The 19,948-nt window shown below is 37.4% G+C and overlaps 1 protein-coding gene across 8 annotated transcripts in view; it reads left to right on the top strand.

Moving 5' to 3' along the window:
* Positions 1-19,948, top strand: part of PARD3 (par-3 family cell polarity regulator) — a 651,375-nt gene that overhangs the window by 347,900 nt on the left and 283,527 nt on the right. For all 8 annotated transcript variants that reach the window (XM_023741946.1, XM_023741944.1, XM_023741942.1 and 5 more), the window contains 2 exons: positions 8,256-8,444; positions 9,202-9,372. In XM_023741946.1, the coding sequence (XP_023597714.1) occupies positions 8,256-8,444; positions 9,202-9,372 (360 nt within the window). The remainder of the gene's footprint in view (positions 1-8,255; positions 8,445-9,201; positions 9,373-19,948) is intronic.

Raw genomic sequence — 19,948 nt, 5'->3', positions numbered from 1 at the left:
AATCCTCTTAATTAAAAACAAATATTTTTATTAATATTTATCTGGAATACCCTCATGTTATTTAATCTCCATAAAACATGATTGAATTTTGCAAACAAAGAAATAAAAAAGAACCTCATATTCAGATGACATCTTATTAGTGAAGATGGTGAGAAGAGGCTCCCTTGATTTTTATGTTACTAATGGGTCAACATTAACTTTCTTTAACTTCTATAAAAAATTTTTGTTAGCTATGGGAATGTAATGATCTGCCATTATATGTGATACTGATCTAACAAATTGCTTTGTTAGAGTCATCATAAGGTAGACATCCACAGTCCTGGTCTCCTCCTCCCAGCACCAGTCCTTGCCCAACATATGTACGCTTCCCCCCAACCCACACATTGTGTTTTGAGGAAGAAGAATTAAAGAAATAGTACACAACTGGCTTTTTATATTTAAAAGTAATGGGCATTGACTGTAGAAAGTTCAGTTAGGCACAGAAGAAGAGTAAAATCACTTGCAGTCTCGGGAGACATCTAGGTCAGTTAGCATCACATAGTTCATAAAGAAAACGTCCTACTTCCTACTTTTGTGAGTAGTGTCTGGGGTCTTAAAAGATTGTGAATGGCCATCCAAGATAACGTCTATTAGTCCTATCATGTTTGGAGCAAAGGAAAATGAAGAAAACCAAAGATACGAGGAAAATAATAGCCCAAAGGAGTAAAGGACTACATGAAACACATCCTTCACCAGCCTGAGCCCAGAAGAACTAGATGGTGCCCAGCTACCACCACTGACTGCTCTGACAGGGATCACAGTAGAGGGTCCCGGTCAGAGCTGGAGAAAAATGTAGAACAAAATTCTAACTCTCAAAAAAAAAAAAACCAGACTTACTGACCTGACAGAGCCTGGAGAAACCCTGAGAGTGTGGCCCCCAGACACCGTTTTAGCTCAGTAATGAAGTCACTCCTGAGGTTCACCCTTCAGCCAAAGATTAGTTGGGCCCATAAAACAAAACAAGACTAAAGGGGACAACATCAGGGACAAGGACTAGAAGGCAGGAGGGGACAGGAAAGCTGGTAATAGGGAACCCAAGGTCGAGAAGGGAGAGTCTTGACATGTTGTGGGGTTGTTAACCAATGTCATAAAACAATATATGTACTAACTGTTGAATGAGAAACCAGTTCTGTAAACCTTCATCTAAAGTACAATAAAAAGAAAAAAAAAAAAAATCACAAAAAAAGACCAGATTTACTGGTCTGATAGAGACTGGAGGAATCCACGAGAGTGTGGCCCCTGGACACCCTGCTAACTCAGAACTGAAGCCACTCCTGAAGCCAGCCCTTCACCTAAAGATTATACAGGCCTGTAACACAAATAATACATGTGAGGAACGTGCTTCTTAGTTCAATCAAGTATACAAGACCAAATGGGCAACACTTGCCCAAAAGCAAAGATGAGAAGGCAGGAAGGGACAGGAAAACTGGACAAATGGACATGGGGAACTCGGGGTGGAAAGGGAAAGGGGGAGAGTGCTGACACATTGTGGCATTGCAACCAGTGGCACAAAACAATATGTGTATAAATTTTTTAATGTGAAACTAATTTGCACTGTAAACTTTCACCTAAAGCACAATTAAACAAAAACTTAACTGCAAAGTTTCAGAAATCAAGGCAGTTGATGCTGGCATAACATAAGACATAAATCAATAGAATAGAATTGAGAATCCAGAAATAAATCTATAAGTCTACACCCAGTTCGTTTTTAACAAACATGCAAAGACCATTCACTGGGAAATGATTAGTCTTTTCAACAAATGTTGCTGGGAAAACTGGATATAAATGTGCAAAAGGATGAATTTGGACCTCTCACTGACACCATGTCCAAAAATTAACTCAAAATGGATCAAAGACCTACATGTAAGAGGTAAAGTTCTAAAAACTTTTAGAAGAAAGCATAGAAGTAAATCTTTGTGCCCTTGGATTACGTAACGTTTTTACATATGACACCAAAAACACAAGCAACCAAAGGAAAAATCAGGTAAATTTTACTTCATTAAAATTAAAAAACATTTGTGCATCAAAGGACACTGTAAAGAAAGTGAAAAGGCAGCCCACACAACTGGAGGAAATATTTGCAAATCATGTATCTGGTAAAGGTTCATATACAGAATATTTAAAGAACTGCAACTCAACAAGAAAAATATGAACAAGCAAATTAAGAATTGGGGCAAAGATGGCTACCGTTACTAAATCTTTTGATGAGAGAATCTATAGACAAACCCTGATCAAAAAGAGGGATATGTGGTACAGAATTTTAAATATTCTCTTGGAATTCAGACTTTCTAGAGCCATTCATGCTGGATTACCCCTTCCCAAAACTTGCCCTGAGATAATAGTTAAGCCTTAAACCTTAAACTGAAACTATCCCTTTAAGCTGTCTTTAAACCAAACAGCTTAGCTTAATTAGGAGAGAATGTCTGCCTTGAGCTTTGTGCTCTTCTAAAGAAGTATTTCTATGTGGTCAGATTGACAACAGGAACTCAAAGGTTAAATGAGAAGCTTAGGGGGCAGTGGGTTTATGTTAATGGTGGTGGAATAATTTGGAAAAGGATAGCAAGAATGGTCGTACAACTTGAAGAATGTGATCGGTGTCACTAAATTGTACCTGTAGAAATTGTTGACTTGGTGTATGTTTTGCTAAGTATATTTTCACCAAAATATAATAAATAATTTTTAAAAATATCACTTGCAATTCTGTCTCTTCAGTTGTCGCCATTCTGATGACTATTTTTATTTACCTATATAGATAATATGTGTTTGTGTGTGTGTGTATAATATTCCAGGCACCAGAAAAGACTGACATAAATCCCTTCATTTTAGAGTTTCTAACTGACGTGGGAAGATAGGCATTAAAAAATTCATAAAGATAGGATGTTCAGGTTATGATGGGTGAAGTTCTGAAAATTTTGAAAATCCATGGGATAAACCCAATTTCTTAATGTTAAGTATTTTTCTGTGTCATTAAATATTTTTCTAACACAATTTAATAGTGGAATGTATTCCATTGTGTAGATATTCCTTAATCTACTTAGTGTCATACATGTAGATTGTTTTCAGTTTTTAGCTGTTATAATTAAAGCAGTGAACATCCTTGCAGTTAAATATTCACATGACCACAATTAGTTTTTTAAGGATATATTACTAAAAATAACATCTCTGGGTTAAGCAGTAAGCAAAACAGAGGGGCGTTTGTTAAGCATTGTCACATTGGCTTCCACAAACATTGTACCTTTTGATATTTTTACCAGCAGTACAAGAAAGTATCCATTTCATCTCTACATTGCTGGATATAATAATTTAAAAAAAGAAAAAGAAAACTATGAATTTGATAATTATTTGTTGCTAGATTAATTTGCATGTCATTCATTGTTAGTAATATCCAACGTGGCTTATTTATTGTTCTGCTTATCTTTCTTTAATGAGCCACTTGTTCACATTCCTTTCCAATTTGTTGTGGGAGTGTACATCTCTTTTTTATTAATTTTTCAGCATTTGTGCATTAAAGATATTAACTCTATGAAGAAAGGTGGAATATTTGAAAGGGAAATCAATGAATCGTAGTGGGAGTGATAAAATGTTTGCAGAGCCATTTATTTACTTGCAAAGCCCAAAGTCAGATAATGGACTCACTTCTGTAATCCTGTGACATGTACACACATATCATGTTTCTTTTGTCTCCATTCATAACATTTTGTACACTCATCAAATTTTTTATATAGTGAGGTTTAGAAATTACTCTTCTTATGATTAGAATTTCTGCTATTTAACATAAACCAAACCCATTGCCATCCAGTGAATTCCTCCGCATAGCTACTTAACATAATCTTTTATTTCTTCTCCTGGAGATAAACCCATGATGCAGATTATCTGCAGATTGAGAGCTGCCTGTTGGCCTGGTGTACCTTCCACACTGGTATTGAACTGTTGTTTGGGGCAGCAGAAAAGTAGGCTTTGGTGCTAGTCACTTGTGAATATTTTTTCTGTCTCAGTGCAGATTAATTGTGCTTCTTTTCTGCTGCTTTGAGGATAGTAGGGGCAGTGAATAGCTTTCTTACTGCCCGTTCAGCAGGTATTCTGTATTTTTAATATGCTTAGCAAAAATGCCCTTTTTTCTGAGCACCAAAAGACACAATTGCCGATGCAGTAATAGGCAAAATAAGAACTGATAAGTCGCATTGATGGGAAAATTCATCTGAGTGTGCATACATGTAGGTGCTTATGTGACGTGATCGTGCATAAACAAATGGTTTGAAGGACAAGTTAAAGAAAATACATTTATTGCATTTCTGTAGAACTTGACTCCCCAAGAAATGGTTGATAAAGAAGGCAAAAAATTTGGGCTGAATAACAACAAAGGCGATAGAAAACTAGCTTCTACTTTATGTCGACATGTAAGGATCTGAATATGAGTATGACTTTGTGCAAGTTCGCTGTGATGCAGCATTTCAAGTTGTGGGGTTTTAAACATTTTATTGTAAAATATATAGAAAAAAATTGCTGTATTAAGCATTTGTGAGTGTACAATTCACTGACATTAATTACGTTCACCATGTTGTACAACCATCACTACTATCTATTTCTAAGAGTTTTTCATGGCCTCACACAGAAGCCTGGTACCCCTTCAGCCGTTACCTTCCTGTTCCTCCCTCCCCCCAGCTGATGGTATCCACTAATAAACTTTTGTCTTCATGCATTTGCCTATATTAGATACTTCATATAAATGGGATCAAATTGTTTCTGAAAACCAAATTTTTCAACATTTTACTTCCAGAGAATGAAGTTCTAAAGCTGGCATTAATTTTCATCTTAGGTCAAGAGCCAAATGGATTAATAATGAAATATCAAATGGAAAGTACAATCTCACTAGGATGTTTTTAATGATGATAATGACTGAAGACTTGATGGACAGAGCTGAAAAAAAAAATATGCCTATCTTGTAGTTTTCTTAAATGAAAGTCTCTCATGGAGAATATACTCTCTTTTAAGATAGATTCAGAGTAGGGCATGTCAGGAAATGATTCCAACTAAGTTAAAAATTTTCTTCATGTTTTTCAGTCAGCTTATCTGCATTTTCAAGTGGAAAAAATGCAAATTTTAAACCTTAGTGAAACTGAAAATGTCAAAATCAGTAAAAATTAAAAAGCCAAGCTGAAGATGGAAATCAGTAAATGACAATTAAGAAACTTCCATATTTGGGGCAAATATATGTAATGAACGATTAGACCTAAATGTGTCTACTTAAGGGGCAGTTGTACTCTGTCCTGTAGGGTTGCTTTGAGTTGAAATTGACTCAGTGGCAATGGGTTTTGGTTTTTGGTGTCTACCTAAGGACTAGCTTTGGTTTCTGTGTCTTTGCTAATGCATTGTTTTCCAAGAATATAAACACTGATTGATAAAGCAAATTTTATCTTTCAGTTACTTCAGATTGTAAAGTAGAAGAGGACTATGGTGTTTTTTGATGCTATGGATACTATTTTGAATTTCAAATAAAAAAAAATTACCTGTGCATTATGTTTGTATAATGGATTTTATACTGAGGTGACTCTCTCCATTCTCACAAAGCCATTATTTAATAGACTCTTCAATTGTTTCGAACCATATGTATAAAAATAAAAGTTGAGATGAATTTAGTGTTTATAGATCATTACAAGGATGCAAAGATACTTTTGCATACTAAATATGTGAGTGTACTTTTGATGTGGGTATTTGATGTTACTTCTCTCCACTGCAGAGCCCTGGTGGCGCAGTGGTTAAGTGTTCGGCTGCTAACCAAAAGGTTGGTAGTTCGAATCCACCAGCTGCTCCTTGGAAACCCTACGGGGCAGTTCTGCTCTGTCCTTTAGAGTTGCTATGAGTTGGAATTGACTGGACGCAATGGGTTTTATGGGTCTCTCCAATACATTGGTTTGATTTGAAATGTAATTATTTTCTGGGAATGTTGTAAATATAAGAGAGTTCTTATGGTGAGCAGGCTCAGGCTTTGTCTTGACTTTGATACTGAAATGTGTTTACTTTGCAGAGTTAACATAGCTATTGCCCTGTATCTTTTCAACTTGTTCTTTTTTTTGTTGTAGTCTTTTTTATATAATTTCCATGTTAGCAATTTAATTTTATTTCATGGAAATGTACATTGTCCTGATAACTACAAAACAGTCTTTTGAGATGGAATAAAGAATGTATGCCCATAAAATGTCAACCTTGTGTACTAATTAGAAATGTCACTTTAAAAATAACATTATTATGGATTTTTAAATTTAAAAATAGTATATCACTTGTATTATCATCTGAAAGAGTAGTCTATTGTTGATAAATCCTACACTTCCAGACATTATTTCCATCTAATTGAGACATCTGATTGAAGCATCTCAGATTCCATCTGAGATTGTCTCCAACTTCCTTTAAAAATCATTTTATCATTATTATATTAATTTTGATTCTAATTTAAAAATTTCAAAAATTTGATTGGATGCAAAGAAACAAATGGCAGTCTACTCATATTTCCATCTGTCTGCAGTAGGTTATATTTATATGTACTGTTGACGATTCTTCAAAAATTAGATTTTTAAAAGATACATTATATTCTAGCTTAGCTATATTCCATTATATATATAAGCATTCCTCAGGTGCAATTTGACAATTACAGCTTGAATGAGTGGATCCTGGCAAAGTATTTTAATAGTGCGAAAAGAGAAGTAGGTTGTAGAAGTAGATGAGGGCTCGGCTTGTCATTTGAGGAGCCTGTGCCACATGTTTCTTACATATGTGGTTGGAAATGAGCTCCTGTCTTACTGATTTGGAGATGATCAGTGTTGAGGTGGTGGTTGAAGTCTTGACAGTGGATGTAATTGCTGAAGAGTTCAGAAGGTAGATAGACTGCTTCTTTTTCTAGGGTAGAATGTTTCTTAATGACAATACACCGTGTCACTCCAACTTAATCAGAGTATATATTAAGCTTTCCTTTCTTCCTCTCTGTTTTAAATGATAGGCAAGAGTGTGTGTATCATAAATGCATTGCATTTTAAAATAATCCTCTTAAGAATTTGGTGACTTGAGATTATGAAAACAAAGCTTGCATATACAACTAATTAATTAAACAACAGTGTTTGAATGATAGTCACTATCTGTGTTATGTATGATACAGTATTGTGGAAATTTTTTCTCTAATGTTGTTGATCTGCACTTTATCCCACAGATGTTGAAGGTTAAACTTTTTAGTAGCTCTCTGAACATGAATACTTCCTTCTTTTGACTTTGTGTCATCAGGATTTCTTATTGCTTGTGAATGAAAAAGATACACCATTAGTGAACATTAAACTATGAATAACATTGAAAATTCCTAATTAAAAAAGGACAAATGAGTTATTATATTTATTTGTTTTGATTTTAGTGTTACTGTTTGCTTCCTGTGGTTTAGAGCATGTAAACAGCACCTCCTTCCAAAAAAAAACACAAGTATATAGATCTACTCAGTCTTTCCATTACATTGTTTTCCTATTTTTCTTATGATCTGGTTTTGGTTTTCTCATGGATTGAATTATGTTCCCCCAAAAATGTGTGTTTAGTTTGGTTGGGCCACGATTCCCAGTATTGTGTGATTTTCCTATGTGTTGTAAATCCTGCCTCTATGATGTTAATGAGGGAGGATGGGCAGCAGTTTTGTTAGTGAGGCAGGACTCTATCTACAAGATTGGATTATATCCTGAGGCAATCTCTTGAGATATAAAAGAGAAGGGAGCAGAGAGACAGGGGGACCTCATACCACTAAGAAAGCAGTGCCAAGAGCAGAGCGTGTTGTTTGGACCCGGATCCCTGCGCAGAGAAGCTCCTAGTCCGGGGGAACATTGATGAGAAGGCCGACAGAGACAAAAAGCATTTCCCTGGAGCTGATACCCTGAATTTGGACTTTTAGCCTACTTTACTGTGAAGAAATAAATTTCTCTTTGTTAAAGCCATCCACTTGTATTTCTGTTGTAGCAGCACTAGATAACTAATACAGGTTTGTTTCTGTATTGAAACAAGTGATGCATAAAAATATTAACATCCGATTCAGGAATCATCTGGAGGAGGTGCAAATGTACTGTTATCATGTAACTTTGGTGGAAATACTATGCCTGTTATGATTAAAGAACTGCTTATTAATGGCCTTTGAAAATAACTGTGAGAAACAAACATTGAAATATAATGTGCTGTGCAATTTTGTTCTCTGTTAGAAAGCAGAAGACGAGGATATTGTTCTCACACCCGATGGCACCAGGGAATTTTTGACGTTTGAAGTTCCACTTAATGATTCAGGATCGGCTGGTCTTGGTGTTAGTGTCAAAGGGAACCGGTCCAAAGAGAACCATGCAGACTTGGGAATCTTTGTCAAGTCCATTATTAATGGAGGAGCAGCATCTAAAGTAAGCACGTGTCAACTTTATGAATTGTATATCTGCTAACAAAATCATTTTCATTTCAGCTCTATTCCTATTTTGGAAATGTATACATTTAACAAATGTTTTCTGATTTCTTCACAATACTCCATAATCAAATAGCTAGGAGAAATCCTAGTGATGTGTCATTTTGGGATGAAGTCCATAATTTCATCTCTTCATTTTTTAATCTTACACAAACTTCAACTCATGCTCATTCTAGTTAAATGGAGATAATCTGTGCAAAGCCTTAGTCTAGGTCCCGGCACAAAGTGTGTATACAGTAAAGGCTCATTTTCCCCCCCCTTCTTCCCTCCGATTGGGTTCCTGTATCCTATTTAACATGCTAGAGAAAATTTTCTGGCTGTTTGGTTTGGGGACACTTTTCTGCAATTGTCTAATGGCCTTGAGCTTTTCCAGGTCTTGGATTGTAAATAATCTCTATGGGGGTCTCTGGAAGGGAGAAAGTAATCGCTTTGTGTCCTTTGAATTAGTATGCTATTTTGGTAAACAGATTATGATAATGACTTGATTTACAAATGTATAAGTGATTGAAATAGACACAGGCTACAATGGCTGCGTAGATGTTATTATGCCAGTGTTCAATTGGGCATAATCCATTAGGATTAAAGGTTTTTTGTTTTGTGTTGTTTTCGTTTTTATTTATTTATTTTTTAATTAAAGGGAAAGCAGCTTGTTTCATAACAGACTATTTCATAGCATTTATTTTTACCTGTTTTCCCAGGACGGAAGGCTTCGGGTGAATGATCAACTGATAGCAGTAAATGGAGAATCCCTGTTGGGCAAGACAAACCAAGATGCTATGGAAACCCTAAGGAGGTCTATGTCCACTGAAGGAAACAAACGTGGAATGATCCAGCTTATTGTAGCGAGGCGAATAAGCAAGTGCAATGAGGTAAAAAATTAAAAAAAGAAAAATCAATACACAGAAGGCACTAACATCTGAAATTTTAGTTAGACTAAGATGCTGTCCTAACAATGGGCAAAGCATGACATGTCCTGGGATTTGACCTCAAATGAGTCTTTAAATTCTCTTTGGTTGCTATAGTTTTATTGTTTTATAAGTGGATTGTGATTTGTTTTCTTAATTCTGTATTCAAAATATTTCTCAATGTATGCTAACATTTTCTATTGCCAGCTCAACAGATGGTACTGGTATCATAAAGGCACCTTTAGCTGGGTTCTGTTCTTGGAAACAGGGCCACACCTTTTTGCTCAACAGTTTCTCTCCTAATCAGCAGTGTTGTACTTTGCAAGTTTCTGTCGATTTAGCACAGACTCATGGTGACCCCATGTGTGTCAGAGTAACACTGTGCTCCATAGGGTTTTCAATGGCTGATTTTTTGGTAGTAGATCTCCAGGCCTTTCTTCCCAGGCACCTTTGGAGGAACTCGAACCTCCAGCATTTTGGTTAACGGCTGATCGTGTTAATCGTTTATACCATCCAGGGATGCCAGTGTTGTACTTCGGAGGTGATAGTCCTGGGGAGAAACAATGAAACAACAACTTGCTTATTCATTTGTTTATCTAAACAGGGATGCCTCTTACAAAATGCTTAATAGGGTTGAGTCTAACTTCTTTACAAGTTAGTGTTCTCTTGTGACACTGTCAGAAGTATAAGGCTCCCTTCTGTCCCTCCCCACCCACTATACCCCCATTCTCCTTCATATGTGGTGGAGGAGTATTTTCCCTTTGAATGCCTGCTTTTCAGAGATACATATATTGCATAAACCATGGTTGGTTCCAAAGTATGCTGTCGTGTGTGATTAGGAGTGATTAAGAAAGCACAGGAATCCTCTCCTGAAGGCTACGATCATCTGGTTTCCTAGAGAAGTAAAAGAATACTTTCTTGTATAGTGGAGCATTTGAAAGTTAACAAGAAATTGTGTTGTTGTTGATGTTAGTTGCCAGCGAGTTGGCTCCAACCTGTGGCAACCCATGCACAGCAGAATGAAACATTGCCAGTCCTGCACCATCTTCTCGATCCCTAGTATGCTCGAGTCCATTGTTGTGGCCACTGTGTATTTTGAGTGTCTTCCAAGCTAGGAAGCTCATCTTCCAGCTCTGTATCAGACTATATTCTGTGGTGAACCATCGGGTTTTCATTGGCTGATTTTTGGAATTAGATAGGCAGGCCTTTCTTCCTGAAACCTGTCTACAATGGGTGACCCTGCGGGTATTTGAAATACTGGTGGCATAGCTTCCAGCATCACAGTAGTATGATGCCACCATAATATAACAAACTGATAAATGGGTGATGGAAAAGAATTTATAGAGATTTGGGAATTGATATTGTTGTTGTTGTTTTGGGGTATCATCGAGTCTATTCCGACTCATAATGACCCCATGTGATGGAGTAGAACTGCCCCATCGGCCAGGTCTTTCTCCTGTGGAGATGCTGGATGAGCTTGAATTACCAACCTTTTGATTAGCAGCTGAGCGCTTAACCTTTGCACCACCAAGCCTCCTTCATTAGTATTGGAACCTGAAAGTAATCAAATTTCAAAGATCTATTCTACATTACTCATAGCGATGCTATGAGTCGGCATCAACTCGACGGCAACAGGTTTGGGTTTTTTTGGTTAGGTTATTATACATTGTATTTTTTCTTTTTTTTAGTGCTCTAAATAGCAAGCTATTCAGGCTGTAATGACCACTAATATGAATCTATAATATAATTATACTTTGCAGAGAAAAATGTACTCTTGAGCTCAGTGGGTAATCAATGACAAAGTGACCAATTTTTGAAAGATTATTGACCATAGATTAATTTGCATCAGTATGCTATATTATTTTTATTTGCCAAGTGTAGAATGAGTTAACTGTAATTAACAAATCAATTTCTGCAGCAAGAGAACAATCTAATCTTAACTAAAAATCTCAGAGTGGGAAGGAGTGGGACATTAAAAACATTTACTTATGTAAAATAAATACAAAAGCTAATCCCTCAGAGTAAGCCACTGGACTGGTTTTCTTAAACAATAGTTTTTATTGGTTGCCAGATCATTAACTGATCTTTTTAGTGTAAGCCCTGCAAAGTGCTACGTGAAGAATTCTCATCAGTAAGTTTACAAGACACATTGTTCTTTATTAGGCCTTCTTCTGTTGGCCAGCTGAGTTATTGCACACTACATACAACAGCATTCGTTCAACAGATGTTTATTGAGAATCCACTGTGTGTCAGAAAATGTGTTAGGTTCTGGGGGTACATGGTCAATCAACCAGTGAAGTTCCTACTCTCATAGAATTTATTTTCTACTGAATAATATATCATTTTAGTCTTTTCTCGAAGTTTTCCTTAAAAGGAAAGTCTGGAACTTTATCGGGGGGTGGAGGGACGTAAGATGTAAGAAATGTTCAGAAGATCGGCATCCTGCATCCAGGCTTTCTGTAGTCTTATTCAGGTTATTCCTTATTGTTCCCCAAGCAGTAGCAAACCAAAACCTCTGCCAGCCTGCAAATATTTTGATAAACGCACTGTTGTTATCCCCGTTGCATCGTAAAAGAAACAAAATTGGGATCACACTGAAACATCTCTCTGTCTCTCATCACGTCTGCATGTGAATTTATGTGAATGAAAATTATTTAAGGAATAAGGGAACAGCTGCAGTAGACAGTAATAGATTTTAATATTCAGTATTCCTTATGGTATCATTTTCATACATTGCCAGTTATTACTATTTCTTAGGACAGAGTAAGCTTATAAAGCAATTATATAAAAAAAAAATCTTATCGTGAGTGCTGTACTTTCTTTGTAATACTAGTGAGGAGTCTTTGGTACTGACAGGGTTTAACCAAAGAATTATATGAAGACAGAAGCTCAGTTCAGCCTCCCATAAGGCATAAGACATGATTTTGCTGCTGTTGTATATATTACCCCTAGAAGAACTTCTCCCTGCATTACCCAGAGAGCATGTGTAAATTATGTTACAGTAAATATTGATATAAGCATAAGGCATCTTGTTGTCATGAATGAACCTCAAGCCAAAATAATGTGCTTTCATTCTCTCCTTCTGGGTCTATTAGTCAGACGTGCATTCCAGTCTTTGGCAATGTCACAGTGCCATATTTCACTATCCCGTCTTTAAATCAAGGGTCTACGTGCTTAATTTCAAGCTGGAGAAGGTGGGCATTTGCAAAATATATATACATATATATATTTTACACCATTGCATCCTGCCTTTGTCTTCCCTTACATGTGGAAAGTGCTGCATAGTATCTTAATATGTTTTCTTTAAATTAAATACCAACTTTGCTCACCACGTATCGTCTTAAAACCTTGCATTGGACTAATTTGTGTCCCTGTACAGCACATTCAGAATGCTGTCTAGAAGATATTTGTCAGTCTATTTTGCTTGACCTTTCAGGAATCTTTAAACACCACCTCATTCTGGAAACATTTCCTTACCCACGCCGTTGTTCAGCTCCTGGACTCTGGCTCCTTAGTTTCCTCTGAGAGCTCTTCCTTCCTCCCTCCGCTTCCTTTCAGTTGTATTGAGGTAAAATATATATGACACAAAATTTCCATTTTAACTGTTTTTAAGTATACAATTCAGTGACATTAATTACATTCATCCTGTTGTGCAGCTACTTTTTTATCACTCCAAACAGTAATGTTGTACCCATTGATTCTTGACTCCCTCTTCCTCCCAGCCGTTAGTAACCACTAATCTACTTTCTGTCTGTGTACATTTGCCTCTTCAGATATTTCCTATGAGAAAGATCATAAAATGTTTCTCTTTTTATGTCTGACTTAATGTCACGCAGTGTGTTTTCGAGGTTCATTGATATTGTAGCATGTATCAGGACTCATTTATCTTTATGGCTGTATAATATTTTCCTTGTATATGTCAGTCACATTTTATTTATCCATTCATCTGTTGATGAACGTGTGAGTTGTTTCCACCCTCTGACTGTTGTGAATAATGATGCAGTGAACATTGGTGTATAAGTTTCTATTTTGTCTCTGCTTTCCATTTGGGGTGTATACCCAGGAGTCCAGTTGGACCAATAAGCAACATCATGATAAATGGAGAAAAGATTGAAGTTGTCAAGGATTTCATTTTACTTGGCTCCACAATCAATACCCATGGAAGCAGCAGTCAAGAAACCAAAAGATGCATTGCATTGGGCAAATCTGCTGCAAAAGACCTCTTTGAAGTGTTGAAAAGCAAAGATGTCGTTTTGAAACTAAGGCCCTCCTGACCCAAGCCATGGTATTTTCAGTCACATTGTATGCATGCAAAAGCTGAACAGTGAATAAGGAAGACCAAAGAAGAATTGACGCCTTTGAATTGTGGTGTTGGCGAAGAATATTGAATATACTACGGACTGCCAAAAGAACGAACAAATCCACCTCGGAAGAAGTACAGCCAGAATGCTCCTTCGAAGCAAGGATGGCGAGACTACGTCTTACATACTTTGGACCTGTTGTCAGGAGGGATCAGTCCTTGGAGAAGGACATCATGCTTGGTAAAGAACAGGGTCAGCGGAAAAGAGGAAGACCCTCCATGAGATGGATTGATTGCAGATGGCTGCAACAGTGGGCTCAAGCATAACAACAATTGTGGGCATGGCGCAGGACCGGGCAGTGTTTTATTCTGTTGTACACGGGGTTGCTATGAGTCAGAACCAACTCAAGGGCACCTAACAACCACCACCACCACCACCACCCAGGAGTGGAATTGCTAGGTGACATGGTAATTCTGTGTTTAACTCCTGAGGAGCTGCCACACTTCCACAGCAGCTGCACTATTTTACATTACCTGCAGCAGTGTATGAGGGTTCCTTTTTTCTGCCTGTTTTTCTTTTTACTTTTTTATTACTAGTGTTTCTCACAGCTCTTCCTGGGCTGTTTCTTCTTACTCTGCACAAGCTCCCTGGATGACCTGCAGTCTCCAGTCTTCAGTTACCACCTATTTTATGTCGAACCCATAACCCTGTTTCCAACTCAGAACCTTATTCTAGCACCAGATCCTGTCTAGAACATCCAGCATCTGCGCCCTTTCCAGCCTCCCCAAGCAGTCTCTGCTCCAGCCCTACCGTGCTGCTTGTGGTGTCACAGATCCGTAACACTCTCCCACCATGTGTCCTCTCTGTCCCTTGTCTTAGCACAAAGATTTACACAGCCTGTAGATTTCTCTTTCCAAAGCATTTCCATAGCCTGTGTAGTTACCTTCATCAAGCAATTGTCAGATTAGTCTGGTTGCCAATTTGTTTGTTTGTTTCCCTTGGAACTGTAAATTCTGAGACAATTTGGTCTTTGTCTTTCTACCATGTTCCTTTTCTGTTGCCGATATCTAAACCAGTGCCTGACATGTAAACATGTATTGAATAATCAGTGAAGCAATCATGTACAGGGTGCAGAGTTTTTAGCAGAAAAAGAACTTAGTTACCAGGAGAGACGGATGTTCTGAGGTAACTATCAGACAAGATAGTAAAAAGGTTTTTTTGCAGTGAATCCACATTTCCTTTTCTTAGATTTAATGCTCTTGCTTAACTACTTTCAAAAACATTTTAATGAGCAATAATTGTTCCTTTAAAAGGAAAAAAAAGTACAGAAAAGAATGGTTTTTCCTTGCTTTGTGCTCTTGGAGGATACTTGAACTATTTTTTGAGAAAAATGTCTTAAGTTCTGGCATTCTTCGTCATTGCTTTGGTTTTGGAATACACAGAGCAAGAGGCAGAAGAGGTGGTATCAATAACACAAGAACAAATGTATAAGACTTTAAAGGGGGTTGGGGGGAATGGGAGAAAATACCTGACATTGTTCCTGGAATACATTAAAAATAACCTCTGTATGAGAATTATGCTAATTTTAAATATTTTAAGGAAATTAATATTTTTAGAAAGGACTGTGATTTCACATAACTTCCAGTCATTTAATCATGTCTGTGTTAGAAGTGATTGTATATAAAGCTTTTCCTTAGTACCAATAGATAATATTAGCAAGTGAGCTTTTGTCTTAGACCACATATTGAGGAGTTTAGTTATCGAGGACTACTTCAGAGTGAATTCTCTCTCTAGGTGTAATCCTTTTAGAATTAGAAAGCTGTGTTAGAATAGAAGAATCATTTATGATTCTCTTCATTTTGTGTATTAAGAAATAAATACAGAGAGGTCAAATGATTTGCTTAATGGTTGCAAGGCCAAGGTAGTGGCAAAGTAATTGAGAAGCAACTTGTCCATTCCTTTTATGCATGTGAGTGGGTCTAATTGATTGTGATGGTGGTGTGCAGGCAGTTTGTATGCTGGCTGCATGAGGAAGTGGTGTACGACAAAAGCATGGATTTTAGAATCAGACAGAGTCAGTGAAATCTGACATTGTGACATACTAACAGTATCGCTCGGGGAGCTGACTTAACCTCTTTGATTCTTGCTGTCTCCCACATGGGGAAGAGAACAGAATTAAATGGAGCCCTGTATGAAAGCAGGATCTGAAACTGTACCCTAAAACTTCCCACCACTCTCCTCCAAAACTAAAACCTGTCCTTTTATCAGTGGTTTTGTATTTACCTGTCCTTTACATATTTTCTACAATGTAGAACTATAATCTAGGTCAAATTTCTTTTAATTTCTGCATTGTGTTGTGCCCTTAGCTTTAAATGCCTACTTCCTTGTGACCTAGCATGTATAAGGCCTGTAAACAATTTTAAGGAAAATCAGAGTTACTTAGTTTTCTTAGGGATCAATTTATTTGTCCAATTATTCACCCAGTGCCTGCTCTGTGCCAGATACTGGGGATAAAATAGAATAAGCCCATAAAGACTGCAATATCAAATAATAAGATCATGCCAATTACTAACTAGGACCCAGTTTTAGGTTTGCTGAAGAGGATTAGGGCTGGCTGCATCTATGTCAGCTTTCCAAGGTTTCTAGTGGAAAAGGTCGGATACATTTTCTTTATGTGAAAGACATTATTCAACCCACTAACGTATGCTTACAAGAAAATGAGGTTTTACTCAGCCCCACAGAAATTGTATCAGTCTTTTAAAAGAAACCAAGAATTTAACTTTTTCTAAGAATATCCAAGTCTATAATGAAAAGCATATCGTTGGACAACACCCAATTTTTTTGTTATTAGATAGCATTTGTTATTTTTTTATTCTGTTTTAAGTGAACGTTTACTGTTCAAGTCAGTTTCTCATACAAAAATTTATACACACATTGCTATGTGACCCTAGCTGCTCTCCCTATACTGTGGCAGCACACTCCTCCTTTCCAACCCACATTTGCTGTGTCCATTCAACCAGCTCGTGACCCTCTCTGCCTTCTCATCTCGCCTCTGGACAGGAGCTGCCCATTTAGTCTCATGTATCTACTTGGAGCTAAGTAGCACTCTCTTCACGAGTGTCATGGATTGAATTGTGTCCCCCAAAAATATCTGTCAACTTGCCTGGGTCATGATTCCCAGTATTGTATGATTATGTACCGTTTTGGAATCTGATGTGATTTCCTTATGTATCATAAACTCTATCTCTATGATGTAATAAGATGGATTAGCAGCAGTTATACTGATGAGGTCTACAAGATTAGAGAGTCTTAAGCCAATCTCTTCTGAGATATAAAAGAAAGAAGTGAGCAGAGACACATGGGAACCTCATACCACCTAGAAAGCAGTACCAGGAGCACAGCATGTCCTTTGGACCTGAGGTTCCTGCGCTGAGATGCTCCCAGACCAAGGGAAGACTGATGCATCACAGGGACCTTGCTCCAGAGCCAACACAGACAATAAGTCTTTTCCTGGAGCTGACGCACTGAATTTGGGCTTGTAACCTACTGGATTGTGAGAGAATAAACTTCTTTGTGTTAAAGTCATCTGCTTGTGGTATTTCTGTTATAGCAGCAGTAAATGACTAAGATAACAAGTATCATTTTATGTCCCATAGTCCAGTCTAATCTTTGAAGAGTTGGCTTCGGGAATGGTTTTAGTTCTGGCTAACAGAGAGTCCAGGGGCCATGTCTTCCGAGGTTCTCTAGTCTCAGATCATTAAGTCTGGTCTTCTTACTAAAATTTGAGTTCTGTACCACATTTTTCTCCTGCTCTGTCAGGGACTCTGTTGTAATCCTTGTCAGGATGGTCATTGGTGGTAGCTGGGCATCATCTAGTTCTTCTGGTCTCGGGCTGATGGAGTCTCTGGTTTATGTGGCCCTTTCTGTCTCTTGGGCTGATATTTTCCTTGTGTCTTTGGTGTTCTCCATTCTCCTTTGCTCCAGGTGGGTTGAGACCAATTGATGTATCTTAGGTGTCCACTTGCTAGCTTTTAAGACCCCAGATGCCACTAACCAAAGTGGGATGCAGAACATTTTCTAAATAAACTTTGTTATGCCAGTTGACCTAGATTTACCCTGAAAGTATGGTCCCCAGACTCCCACCCCTGCTACTCTGTCACTTGAAGTATTTGGTTGTATTCAAGAAACTTCTTAGCTTTTGGTTTAGTCCAGTTGTGCTGAATGTGCTGACTTCCCCTGTATTGTGTGTTGTCCTTCCCTTCACCTAAGATAATTCTTATCTACTGTTTAGTTAGTGAATACCCCTCTACCTCCCTCCCCACCCTTGTAACCATCAAAGAATATTTTATTCTGTGTTTAAACCATTTCTTGAGTTCTTATAATAGTGGTCTGATACAATATTTGTCCTTTTGCGAATGACTAATTTCACCGAGCATAATACCTTCCAGATTCATCCATATTATGAGATGTCTCACAGATTCATCATTGTTTTTTATCAGTGTGTGGTATTCCATTGTGTGAATATACCATAATTTGTTTATCCATTCATCCACTGATGGGCACCTAAGTTGTTTACATCTTTTCACTATTGTAAACAGTGCTGCAGTGAACATGAGTGTGCATATATCTTCGTGTGACAGCTCTTATTTCTCTAGGGTATATTCCAAGGAGTGGGATTGCTGGATCGTATGGTACTTCTATTTCTAGCTTTTTAAGGAAGCGGGAAGTTGATTCCCAAAGTGGTTGTACCATGTTACATTCCCAGCAGATATGTATAAGTGTTCCAGTCTCTCCACAGCCTCTCCAACATTTATTATTTTGTGGTTTTTGAATTAATGCCAGCCTTGTTGGGGTGAGGTGGTATCTCATTGCAGTTTTGATTTGCATTTCTCTAATGGCTAATGATTGTGAGCATTTCCTCATGTATCTGTTAGCTGCCTGAATGTCTTCTTTGGTGAAGTGCATGTTCATATGCTTTGCCCATTTTTTAATTGGCTTATTTGTCTTTTTGTTGTTGAGGTTTTACAGTATCTTGTAGATTTTAGAGATTAGACGCTGATGGGATTTGCCATAGCCAGTCTGTACGTTATCTTTTTACTCTTTTGGTAAAGTCTTTTGATGAGCATAAGTGTTTGATTTTTAGGAGCTCCCACTTATCTAGTTTCTCTTCTGGTGTTTGTGCATTGTTAGTTATGATTTGTATTCTGTTCATGCCATGTATTAGGGTCCTAGCATTGTCCCTATTTTTTCTTCCGTGGTCTTGATCTTTTTCGAATTCATGTTTAGGTCTTTGATCCATATTGAGTTATTTTTTGTGCATAGTGTGAGGTATGGATCTTGTTTCATTTTTTTGCAGATGGATATCCAGTTATACCAGCACCATTTGTTAAAGAGGCTGTCTTTTCCCCAGTTAACAGACTTTAGATCTTTGTCAAATATCAGCTGCTCATAGGTGGATGAATTTACATCTGGATTATCAGTTTTGTTCCATAGGTCTATGTATCTATTGTCGTACCAGTACCAGGCAGTTTTAACTACTGTGATGGCATAATGGTTCTAAAATCAGGTAGTGTGAGGCCTCCCACTTTGTTCTTCTTCAGTAATGCTTTACTTATCTGGGGCCTCTTCCCTTTCTATATGAAGTTGGTGATTTGTTTCTCCATCTCATTAAAAAATGCCGTTGAAATTTGGATGGGGATTGCATTGTATCTGTAGATCTTTTGGGGTAAAATAGACATTTTTACAACGTTGAGTCTTCCTATCCATGAGCAAGGTATGTTTTTCCACTTATGTAGGTCTCTTTTGGTTTCTTGCAGTAGTGTGTTGCAGTTTTCTTTGTGTAGGTCTTTTATGTCTCCAGTTAGATTTCTTCCTAAGTATTTTATCTTCTTAGGGGCTATTGTAAATGGTATTGATTTGGTGATTTCCTCTTCGAAGTTCTCTTTGTTGATGTAGAGGAATTCAACTGTTTTTTTTTATGTTTATCTTGTATCCTGATACTTTGCTGAAATCTTCTATTAGTTCCAGTAGTTTTCTTGTGGATTCCTTGGGGTTTTCTGTGTTTGAGATCATATCATCTGCAAATAGAGATACTTTTACTTCTTCCTTACCAATTTGGGTGCCCTTTATTTCTTTTTCTAGCCTAATTGCTCTGGCTAGGAACTCCAGCACGTTATTGAAGAAGAGTGGTGATAAAAGTCATCCTTGTCTGGTTCCCGTTCTCAAGGGGAATGCTTTAA

The sequence above is a fragment of the Trichechus manatus genome, unplaced genomic scaffold, assembly GCF_000243295.1.
Source record: "Trichechus manatus latirostris isolate Lorelei unplaced genomic scaffold, TriManLat1.0 scaffold00195, whole genome shotgun sequence".
NCBI lineage: Eukaryota > Metazoa > Chordata > Mammalia > Sirenia > Trichechidae > Trichechus > Trichechus manatus.
Note: the sequence above shows the minus strand (reverse complement) of the source record. Positions and strands in the feature narration are given on the sequence as shown.